The sequence below is a fragment of the Astyanax mexicanus genome, chromosome 18 (assembly GCF_023375975.1).
Source record: "Astyanax mexicanus isolate ESR-SI-001 chromosome 18, AstMex3_surface, whole genome shotgun sequence".
NCBI classification, from domain to species: Eukaryota; Metazoa; Chordata; class Actinopteri; order Characiformes; family Acestrorhamphidae; genus Astyanax; species Astyanax mexicanus.
In genome coordinates, this window is record NC_064425.1 from 40,363,749 (window position 1) to 40,376,446 (window position 12,698).

At 34.7% G+C, this 12,698-nt stretch overlaps 1 protein-coding gene across 2 annotated transcripts in view; it reads right to left on the reverse strand.

The window, feature by feature from the left end:
- The window catches only part of mknk2a (MAPK interacting serine/threonine kinase 2a), a 31,365-nt gene that overhangs the window by 18,265 nt on the left and 402 nt on the right, over window positions 1-12,698 (reverse strand). Inside the window, exons 2-9 of one of the 2 annotated variants that reach the window (XM_022672492.2) lie at window positions 11,231-11,375; window positions 11,041-11,131; window positions 10,173-10,274; window positions 9,195-9,292; window positions 3,914-3,993; window positions 2,488-2,561; window positions 2,288-2,392; window positions 784-839 (exon numbers count right to left, since the gene is read on the reverse strand). In XM_022672492.2, coding sequence (XP_022528213.2) covers window positions 784-839; window positions 2,288-2,392; window positions 2,488-2,561; window positions 3,914-3,993; window positions 9,195-9,292; window positions 10,173-10,274; window positions 11,041-11,131; window positions 11,231-11,281 — 657 coding nt within the window. In that variant the 5' untranslated portion in view covers window positions 11,282-11,375. Of the gene's footprint in view, window positions 1-783; window positions 840-2,287; window positions 2,393-2,487; window positions 2,562-3,913; window positions 3,994-9,194; window positions 9,293-10,172; window positions 10,275-11,040; window positions 11,132-11,230; window positions 11,381-12,698 lie in introns of both variants that reach the window. The other variant, XM_022672453.2, reaches the window with a different exon arrangement.

A 12,698-nucleotide genomic window follows, 5' to 3' on the forward strand; every position in this document is an offset into this window, starting at 1 on the left:
TGCTTTATAAAGAATATATAACAGAAGCATTTATTTATTTTATTTATTTATTTTATTATTAGCATTTATTTATTTAAAAATGTCACTATGTCCAGTTTAGCTGCTCAGTGGTAAAATTATTTCTAATATTCTAAAATGCTAATTAGGAGTGGGCAATATGCCCCTTAAATAATATCACGATATTTCACGGTATTTTCTTGATAACTATACTTATATTATACTTAAATAAACTTAAATTTTACTATATTATTGCATATAATATATGGCACACCCTAACTGAGATAAAAAAAAAATCTTATATTAATTCTAATATTTATAATCAAAAAAGGATTGTTGAAAAAACAAAAGGGGATCCTTTACAGTCTATTTAAAAAGTCTAGATTTAACAAAATCGCAACTTAAACCATGCAGTTTATACTTTGATGTGCAGGTCACCACACTTTTACCACAATTTCAACACATGTAACATTGGTACAAAGTCATAACTAGTTTTTTTTTTGTTTTACTTTATTTATATTTTTTCATTCATTTAATACTTATTACATTTTCTCTGTAACTAATGTTTAAATTACAATAATTGCTTAAGTAACGTTTACAATAATACAGTCATTTTTTTATTGCTGTCAGAAGCAAAACAAAAATGTATAAGGCTGTGTATTCTCTGGTTTGGAAAAAAAAACCTAAAAGTTTAAGTAATTATTAAATATTAGGCACTTGTGTGGATGTACAGTTTGCTCCATGTTTATTTTTTTAATGAGTATGAGGATATAGAGCTCAACTCACCCTGTCACTGTGCTCACAGAGGATGTTCTCAGGCTTCAGGTCCCGATGTGCCATTCCTACAGACGAGAATCAAATACATTTAGTCTTTAAACAAACAAATATTACAAATTCTCAATAACTCTATTCACTTCCACAAGAAGAAACTTGGAAGAATGCACATATGGAAAAAGAACACCAAGCTTCTTTTGCCATTTAATAGCCATGGTATGCCCTTACAGCACAGTTTTACAAGTTTTAATGCTTGACATGTAGCCTTTAAAACAGGGTGAAAAATCACTTAGGCTACATTCACATTACAAGCCTCACTGCTCAAATCAGATTTTTGCTCAGATCGGCCTCACTTGCTTAAACTGATACGTGTATAAGCGTCTCCTTCTTCACCAACAACAAAAAAACATCATATTAGAGAGACTCGTAGCTTTATAAAGGGAAATGGATGAGTTAGCAGCTCATATGTGGAGCATCTTTTGCTGGAGTGGAGAAACAGTAAACAGCTGATCTGAAGTACATGCTCAGATCGAGGAGATGAAAAATAGAATATGAAATATATGAAAGTGACTCAAGCAGGGTTCATACACTTTTTAACCAATAAATCTCCATCATTTTTCCATATGCCTTCATATGCCTTTCTTTTTTTTCATGACCATACAATTTTTCATGACCAAAAGCATCAGTGCAGACCTGGACAATAAAGCAAAAAGCAACTAAAACTTTAATATAATCAATTATAGTAGGTCTAAAATGAATCTTATACAAAATGCTGACACACAATCTTTAATAATTAAATGTGTCAGATCCTGAAAGCTCCATTGTGTAGGGCTAAATTACTGAATTAACTCTAAGATGACATATTTGTAAACTTAGGCACAAAGACTCGTAGAACAAATTTCCATGGTCTTTTCCAAAACTTTCTGGGTATTTTTATTTTTCCAAAACTTATCCAGGGCTGAAAATTGCTATTGCCAAATTCCATGAGTTTATCAGGTTTTTCATGACCATATGAACCCCGTCAAGTATGAGTTGAAGGAAAAAAAAAAAAACGGATTTGGCACGTTCACACACCCATGAAAAAATCAGATCTGAGCCACACTGAGCAAAAAATATGATTTGAGTCACTTCAGCCTGGTAATGTGAACCCAAGACTAGGTTTGATGCTTTTCTTTTTCCTGTTCTCTTTCAAATCTCACCAATCAAACCCATCAATGTATACACAAGAATCATCAATTGTACCAATTATAAAGTGAAGGAAGAGATTTCTTGACGTGCATGGAAGTCTATGTAAAATTTTATTTTATTTTAAAGCATTTCTATTGGTCCTTTCATCATGGAATTCTGTGTCATTTTGTACAATATAAAGGAACAGCTAATGCATTATGAAGAACAGGGAAAATTGTAAAAGTGATGTAGCTACTCTAAACTCCAGTTGTTCAGTGGAAAGAAGTAGGTATTAAACTGGGACCAGTCCTATCCCAGTAGCGTGTACTGAGGGACAGGGCAGATTTACCTTTGCTGTGCAGGAAGTCCAGAGCACTGGCGATTTCCTGCACCACAATGCTGGCTTCCTGTTCACTAAAGTGCTGTCTTCTGTGGATGTGAGCCAACACTGATCCTACAGACAAACACACACGCAGGAATTAACACCACAGACAGAAAAGTCGGGCTGGAAGATTAGTCTGATATAAGGATAAAGGAAGCTCCGCCCACCTCCTCTCAGCTTTTCAAACACCAAGTAGAACTTCTCCTCCTCTTCAAAGAATTCCACCAGATCCAGAATATTCCTACAGATAAAGAGTGAGATCAGTGTCAATCGATCATCACAATGCTTATACACTTATAATACATTTATCAATACTGCAATACTGATTTAATCAACAGCCATAAACAACAATAAAATAAATAAATGCTTAAAATTGATCATAGTGTGTGTAATACATCTATATAATACAGAAGTTTCACATTAGGAACTGAATTACTGAAATAAAGTAACTTTTCAATGATATTCTATTTTTTATATATATTTTTAGATGAATCTGTATACTGTTTTGACCAAAAAATGAAGTATATCATGATAAAATGCCCTACTAGGGGATTAGTGCGGGGCGATACGGGAAAAAAATCATATATCACGATATGGATTTTGTTTTTATATCACGATAATGATATACATCATGATATACCACATTTGAGTATGTTTTCAGTTATTCTTCAAAAAATATGACAAAATAATATCATTGCTTACTTTTTTTTTCAACTTTATTTCAAAGTGAAGTTAACCAAAACTTTCACAAATGAGAATAATATATATATATATATATATATATATATATATATATATATATATATATATATATATATATATATATATATATATATATATATATATATCAAATGAAAACAGATGAGGTAGATGCAATAGCTAATTTTTTCAAAATTATACAGGTATTTAAAATGAGTTATCAAAATAAACTCAATTAACTTTTTTTAAAGTGTCCGTCAAATAACGTAAAGCAGCGTCATGTCGCAAAACCACATTATGAAGCTTTTTTGCGAAGATTACTTTATTATCACTTATCTAAACAGAGTTTAAGCAAAGTGACCAAGCCAATACATTTTATCGTAGCCTACTTTATATATTTGCATTAATAATTTATTAAATTACTGTAGAAACGATAGGATAGGGACGATAGAAGGTAAGTAGCACGATAGACACTTTTCTATCGTCCCAACGATATTTATCGTCATATCACAGCACTATAGGGGATCACAACCAGGTTTGCTTGAAAATGATATTTTTTTTGTAAAAGTAAAAGTATGCAGAAAATCCAAAAACTTGAGACTAAGATGGGGTTGCACAGTGAAAAAGGAGTAAACACAAGGTCACCGCATGGCCTCCATCCACATGGTTGGGCACGTGCTTGTAAACGCAAATGTCTAAAGCTGTGCACCTCAGTCCAGCACAGTTTTGTGCAGATATTTCCCTTTTTTAAAAAGCCATTTAAATACCCAATTAAAGGGACGATTATTGTTTTGCTGTTTTCCTCAGGTTTTGAGAGCTCAGCGCTGACTCAGCTCTCGACAGACCTTAACCTTTAACCCTGCAGAGCTGAAGTGTGTGCTGCACGTGGCGTACCTGTGCCCCTGACACTGATACAGCATCTCCACCTCCCTGAAGACTCTGCTCCGGCTGTGGCCTGGCCTCTTCTCAATGATCTGGAAAAAACAGACAAAATAAAGCCCACATCAGGAGAGTTTATACAGGTCAAGAGCTTCAGTTCAGGGCCAGAACACACTGCCTCTGTTATCATGGTCAAAAATAGCTCTTCTATAAACACACTGCTGCTTCCTCATCACACACCAGACATTCCCCCCAGTGTTAGACTCTGGCTGTTTGAAGGACAGGGCCACAAAATTAAAAAGGGTTCTGATGCTCAACAATGGGCAAAAAAACGCTATAAAAATGTACCATGTCTGATAAAAACAGCCCCAGCATCTGAATGTTCTGTTTTAGCCACACCTCCTCTAGAATAATTTAATTGAATAGTTGTACAATCTTTGCTAAATATACATATATTTTTGTTTTACAATATAGCTATCCAAATCCATATTGTCATAAACGGGCTGCTGTTTTGAAGGCAGTCTATTCTGGGTTTGTTTTGTTATTTACCAGTACTGTGAAGCTTTAAAAGTATTGTGTATAACTGTATGCTTTTTAAATGCATGCACTATATATTCTGCATTTTGGTACTGTGGTAGATATTTATATTATAATATTTTACTTATTTTATATAAAACCATTCATTTAAATTTTATACTTTGTTTGTACTAAACAGTGAATATATATTATATTACATTAATTTTGTTGCAGTAGATTTTTTTAATTAATGCAATGTCATCACTAAAACACACTGAAATATTCTCATAATTAAGGCAGTTCAAATTCACATTATAATTAATTGCAATTGACTATTACACTCTAGAGGGCACTTTAAAGGATCATTTTACAGGATTATGGATACATGGTTTCCAGCATACCACCCTTTTAGTTTGCCAGTGGGTCCTGTAGACTAGAAAACCTCCACTAGAGTACAGCCTGTCCTAAACATCTCACACAGTGTGTGTGTGTCCCTTCATTGTGCAGGGCTCAGTGAGGGCCCAATGTAAGCGAGGGGATTAGCAGACAGACATCGCGCCATCGCTCACCCATAACAACCCTACAGACCACTGAGTCAGCAGTTTATGACAAAAACATCAGGTCTGTCTGTCAGAACGGCCAACACAAGACACTGAGCACCAGCAGCACCAACAGCACCACCCAGCCCGAGCTGCACCACCCAGCCCATTCGTAACAACTCTACAGTGAAGAGTTCACGGTAGTAAGAGGGTTTCCACATGAAGGTATACTAGTGCATCCCACAAAAATGAGAATATCATTGTAAAGTTACTGTATTTTAGTAATTCAGTTAAAAAAAAAAAAAAAAACTCATATAGATGTATTACACACAAACGGATCTATTTAAAGTGTTTATTTCTTTTATTGTTGATTATGGCTTAGACAATAAAACCCCAAAAATTGGTACTTTTTGGCAGTGTGCCAAGTCCTGCTGGAAAATGAAATCCGCATCTCCATAAAAGTTTTCAGTAGCAGAGGGAAGCGTGAAGTGCTGTAAGATTTTGTGGGAAAACAAAACTGCACTGACTTTAGACTTGATAATAAAACACAGTGGATCAACACCAGCAGATGACATGTCTCTCCAAACCATCCCTGATTGTAGAAACTCAGATTCTGCTCCCTTGATTTACAAATGAAATGTAAAATTTACTGATGATCAGTGATGGTTTGGAGAGACATGTCATCTTCTGGTGTTGATCCACTGTGTTTTATTATCAAGTCTAAAGTCAGTGCAGTTTTGTTTTCCCACAAAATCTTACAGCACTTCATGCTTCACTCTGCTACTGACAAAAAGTACCAATTGTTCTTATACAATGTATTATTCTGCTGAAACAGAATGCCCAGTAGGGATGGGCAATATTATATTGTATACAATATATCGTGACACAGAAATATCATGATATTAAAAATCCATATCGTGATAATAGGGCTGTTCTGTCTTAAAAGTAGTCTATTATTTACTGTGAAGCTTTAGGTGTATTTATTGTATAATTGTTTTAGTTTGCAGTTTATATGCATGCACTAAATATTCTGCAATATTATTTGCTGCATTATATTATTTTATGCTATATTATTTATTTTGCCACATTATGATTATTCTGTTATACTATTATACTATATTCCTGAAATGAATGAATTATTTTAGTTTTCCTATATCGGCAAGTATATCGTTATCGCAAAAATACCCTGAAATATCGTGATATTATTTTAGAGCCATATCGCCCACCCCTAATGCCCAGCACCACTTATTTTATTTAACCTGGTCAATCTGAGCTGACCGATGCTCAGCAGGACAGAACAGACAGCACACTAACACTCAAGAGACCAGACAACACAAATCTGGGCCAAGAGCAAATGAAACCACAATCAGCAGGGCTTACATAATCGGTTACATAAAACAGATTCTCTGCTCTTGAAAAAGAAACACAGGAATGCAATACATACTTTTTTTAACATTCTTTAAATTTGATATATCATACATATAAAATGTAAATAGAAATGTGTAGTGTAATGTACAGCTATTCTTTATTATGGCTGCAACTAACACCTTTTTCAGTAGTCGACTAATCTGACAATAATTTTTTAGATTAATCATGATTATTTTTTGCCATGCACTCCATTTACAATTTATAGTGGTGAGGCTCCTGATTCAATGCATATGTTTCTGCACATTCACTGTTAAACATTTAGGGTCCAAGACCATCTGTACAGTACATTTTGGATAAATTTATGCCTTTACTCCCGGTGCAAAACTTTGAACAGTTCAGCTTGGGTTGATGGCTCCTGATCATTCATCTTCCTTTTGACTATATTCCTGAGATATTCAAAGAACAAATTAAAGAAACTAATTCTCTTATTAAGTCTCTTATTTTTCTCCAGAGCTGTATATTATATAGTTACTATAACAATTCTAATATAGTGTACAGAATACAGTATTTCCTTAACACTTAGCCAGCTACTCTATCTAGCGTTAGTTATGTTAATGAAGGAGTTAATCCTGTTTAAACCTAAACCTTATCAAGCTTTCTGCAGTAGTTTAACCCACCACAAGTCAGTCAGTGTTTAAACTGTGCAGTGAGCAGAACTGTCGTTATTTCACCAGATTTAGACTAGAGCAGGGGTGTCCAAACTTTTTTTTGTTGGGGGCCAGAAGGAGAAATATTTAAAGTCACAGGCCACAGACTCTGTAATAAAAAAAAATAATGAAATATACCACTTTAAATAATACTTTTTTCCTGATTATTTTATTTACACACCATTTTACTTGACTTACTATCTTTATCTTTGACAGTGTTGTGTAAAGTAAGATTTTTCAAATTAATGTTTAATTTCATGATGTCTCTTAATATTAAACTCCTTAATTACGCCAACTTTTGGACTCTTTGGCCCGTTTTTCTGCGCTAGAAATGCGCACCCTCTCCGCCTTTAGACTCTTTGGCCCGTTTTACTGCGCTAGAAATGCGCACTCTCTCCGCTTTTAGACTCTTTGCCTCGTTTTTCTGCGCTAGAAATGCGCATCCTCTCCGCTTTTAGACTCTTTGGCCCGTTTTTCTGCGCTAGAAATGCGCACTCTCTCCGCTTTTAGACTCTTTGGCCCGTTTCTGACACCTAGCGTTCAAACTTTGAACTCACATTATAAAAACCTGCTTAACAGCGGGCCAACTTTCATTCTATTTCTAAAATACCGTAGTTTGGACACCCCTGGACTAGAGTATTGAGGAGGTAGTATTGAGGAGTCAGCATGTAGAATTGAAAATTTGATTCCTGACAAAGTTCTTACGTGTGAAAAAAAATCAGACATAATGAGCTACTCCACCAAACCAGCTCCACACTTCCATATTACTATTGTGAATGCTTTGTTTATCTAAATTAGATTGATATTGCTGAGTTTGTGTGTTTGCACCAGTACTGATAAATTTGCCACTACTGGAAATTCCACAGACAGGGCGAAAACAGACTGAGCACGGCCTCTGTGTTCTGACCCGCCAGCCAGCCAGATAGAACCTGTCAACAACCCACAGAGGAAGCTTCTCTGCTGATCAGGCAGTGCAGGGTTTAAAAAGTGGAGCCACAGTACAGAGGAGAGCCATTACAGCACAGAACTGACCAACACACAAAGAACTGATCATTATCTCAGCTTAACCTAACCTAACCCAACCCAACCCAACTCATATTAAACTCTGTATATAAAAAGAACTCCTGCTTTCTTCAAGCTCCACCTAAACATTATGCAACAGGCTTCAGTAAGAGTTGTATCCAGCCAGAAGTGACATCATTCAGCTATTTTCTGTAACACACAGCCACACCAGCACACGTCCAGCTGCACAGAATCCTAAAACCAGTAACTTTTGAGGAAATTCATCCAGAACAGCAACAGACTGGTGTTGACTAGGCATATTCACACTCCTGAATAAATTAATCAACATCCAGGATCAATTACTGGCTCGAATGGGGGAGGGGTTTATTATTGGTGGTTTGTTTTCACAGACAAGAACTTTTTCTAAATTTACAGCTTCTTAAAGCTTTGTCCGTTTGCTGCTTTTTTATTATTTGGAATTTGTATATGTATCCTCCTGAGTCACGGACTTTTTAATTTTATATATATTTTTCCTAGCTAATATCTCCTAGCTACTTGTAATTAGTAAGACTTAAACATATCCTTTTTTGGGGACAAGATTTTTTTTTTTGTATCCTTCTAGTATTTGCTAAAATGGGTTTAAAATACATTCCATATGAAGATAAAACATAAAATTCAATAAGAATTTTTACCTGGCCCATGTTTATTATTGGGCTGGCTGTAGAAACTTTTGCCTGGGATTGCCACCATCTTTTTTATGACCACTAGTATGGATGGTATGGGCAGTGTTCTCCATATGAAGACAAAGTGTCAAAGTTTCAAAATTTTATTAAGTATCATGATGCAGGGTCTTAAGAGTATATAGAAAGGGAGCACCAGGAGCGAGTAACCCCACACACAGCACAGGGAGCAGATAGCTTCCACACCTGCAGTGGAACACACTACACCAGTCCTCAGACTAGACATCAGTACTCTGGACCATTCTCTGATGCAAAAGCAGCTTTTACACTACATCAAACCTAACATACTCCGAGAGAAAGTGCACTTGGGTCTGAATAAAAGGCAAGTGTGAATACACTTTTACAACCAGCATCTACAGTACTTTGAAACTGTAAAAGAACAGGTGAAAGTAGGTGGTGTTAGAGTATACACAGCTCTGCTCACCTTTACTGCATATTCTTTATGAGTGATCAGATTGATGCAGGTCTGCACAACTGCATACGCTCCCTCTCCCAGCACCTCATCCTGCAGCCTGTAGACATCTGCACAACATTTATAGAAAATACTTTATTAATTAACTGCAAGCCCAAAACAAGTCACTAAAAGATTACTACTAACCGCAGTAAGGCTAACTGTTAAACATTTAATTAATGCCTTATTTTAACATTTCCCCACCAAATATGTTGCATTTATTGAAGAAAGTTGTATAGCAAAGTGTGTAGAATTTTGTCTCATAAAAACAATAACGATATGCAGTTGTTTCAGAAGTGGCTAAAACTTTGACATATGACAGTTTAAATATATCTATTTACATTAAGACGATCAGACTGTTCAAGAGTCTTTGTAATAACTGGATCTGATTAACAACTATATCACAAATCAATAAAAAGACACACATGTTGATATAAAAATCTATAATCCAATATGTGCAGCTCTTTACTTCTTCGCATTTCAACAATAAAAGCTTGACAGGTAAATCAAATGACATTTTATGACAAATATTTCATTTTTCATGAAATGTTCACTAAAAATCACTGAAAAAATGTGTACATAAACTCCTTCCCTGAAAAGCATATGACTGACTAGTAAGGCTTTACAATATTGTATTGTACACAATAATACTGCCTTAAATATTTAAATTTCTTATGCTATTTGTATGTTACATAATTTATTTTTCTTTTTTTTTTTTAAAAGTTGATTTAAAAAAATAAAAATAACGTTAATGATTTGTTTCTACTTTTTATTTTTAATGTTTAAATCTGTTATACTCTAAACATCTAACATTAGTTTGTAGCAGTAGTATATTCTTGTAATGAATACAAATATTCATAATATTATTACTTTAGGTCCACATCTAGCACACCCCTGCTGGCTACAGCCCCTTAAACTCCAGTAAACAGAGATAAAGCAGACGCAGCTTGCCTTCAAAGCGTCCGGTGAAGCTGTCTGTGGCTCTGCATCGTTTCTTCTTCTTGTTCCTCTTCTTGGCGTCTGGGATGTCGATGGGTTTGCTGGACGGCATGTCTAAAAGAGACAGTAAAGCAGAAGTTTGAGGCTCTGGAGCCGTGCATGCTGCAAATACAACTAATAAAAACAGCTGGACTAGCTTAAACTCCACCTGTCTAGTATCACTGACCTCTGCCCAACACTGATAAACTGATAAACTGTCACACATTACCCTGTGGGAAAGCTTACAGTAGGGAGGATCTCTGAACTCTGCATTTATAGAATGTTAAATATACTAGTGCATCTCAAAATATAATTGAAAAGTTACTTTATTTCAGTAATTAGTTAAAAATGCAAAACTCATATTATATAGATGTATTACACACAGTGATCTATTTCAGGCGTTGATTTATTTTATTGTTGATGATTATGGCTTACAGCCAATGAAATCCAAGTTAATATCTCAGAAAATTGGATTATTATGTAAGACCAATTGGTACTTTAGGCAGTGTGGGCAGTGTGCCAAGTCCTGTTGGAAAATGAAATCTGCATCTTCATAAAAGTTGTCAGCAGAGGGAAGCATGAAGAGCTGTAAGATTTTGCAGAAAAACAAAACTGCACTGATTTTAGACTTGATAATAAAACACAGTGGATCAACACCAGCAGATGACATGTCTCTCCAAACCAGCACTGATCATCAGTAAATTTTACATTTCATTTGTAAATCAAGGGAGCAGAGTCTGGAGGAAGAGTGGAGACACACACAGTCCAAACTGCTTGAGGACTAGTGTGAAGTTTCCACCAATCAGTGATGAGAAACAACAGGAAAACAACCAAATCTCACCGGGTCTCTGGTGGTGATCCAGATCAAACGGTAGTTCCAGAGGATGAGATTCTCTTCTGGCGAATCGATCTTTCTCATAACTGTTTTCACCCTGGAAGAGACAGAAATGTAAAAAATTAGGGACTGTGCTCTTTAATTCTTCATATATCAGCTGTTCAGTGTGGCTGAACTTCAGCCGACAGGGACTAACCTTGTAGGAGCAGTGGTATCCCATGACATCTGTGTTTTTGTTTTGCACCATTTTAAATGGACTGAGATGGGCGTTTGAGTTCGGCTGGGTGACTGAACTGCAGGGCAGTAGCTCCGCTCAGATTCAGCAGTGATGTCAGCAGACTCTATACTGGACAAAAGATCAACACAGGATTCATTAAAAAGCATGAATACCCAACATGGATGCAAAAATAAAGAAAATTTGGTTTTAGTGAAAACATGCATGTTAAGTTTAGGGATGCACCAAATATTTCCCAACCAAAATCAATTACCTCAAAAAGGCACTCAAACTGTTCTAATATTTATTACTGAGCAATGAGTATTTGAATTTTTACACATTCAAATGTTTTATTTTTTAAATACACCCAAATATAATCTAGTGGTATTTCAGTTAAGGAAAATACCAGAAGAATCTGAAAAGCACTGCTGCAGAGATTGAGAGTACACAGTGGATCATAATTGGGTTGCAGTAATTATATTTTGATTAACATTTTAATCAAGGACGCACTAAAATTAAAAGTTTGGTTAGAAATTAAAACTAACAAACATGTAACATTTGGCCAAATGGTTATCAATTTTGCCACTTTAAAAACCATCGTGTGTATATATATATTACATAGCATAAATTTGTGTTTTCTTTTGTTACTCTTGTTAAAGCAAATGCAATTACAAGAATTAAGTATAATTTAAAAATATTTATTAACCACTTAACATTTTTAACATCCCAGCAAACAAACATTAACATTGAAAATTGCAACTATAACTTGCAATAAATTAGTAAGGAAAATTTTACATTTAAAATGAATGAATGAATGAATGAATGAATTTCCCCCCTCTTTTTTTTTACATTGGTTTTGGTTGTAAAATATTTGGTGCATCCCTAATTTTATCACACATGTTTTCACTAATGCCTATTTTTTCCTTTCCTTTCAGGAAAAGTGTACAATATGGAAATCACAGGCACACATAATATATATGTAATGCTGATTATTTGAACAAGGCAAAAAAAAAAAAAATATATATATATATATATATATATATATATATATATATATATATATATATATTTTTTTTTTTTTTTTTTTTTTTTTTTTTTACATATGCTTGCTCATTTACACATTTTTTTATTCATAACACACTTACTGCATTATATGCCATGTAACATTATTTACAGATAGCCAGACAGACAGACAAACATATAAATCCAGTATCTATTGATATCTATCAATATGTTAGAAGGTAGGGTATTTTATGGACAGGGGGTTTGCATATTATGTGCTTGTATATGTTGGTATACAGGTTTTAGAGTCTCACAGTACAAAATAAACCAGCATAAACTATAAACACTTTTTTTAAATTATAGTTTAAAATTTTAACTCAAGTAAGAGAGTTATAATCAGCACTGACATTAATTAGAAGGCTGGAAATGACCTACAAAGCAAAAAGGG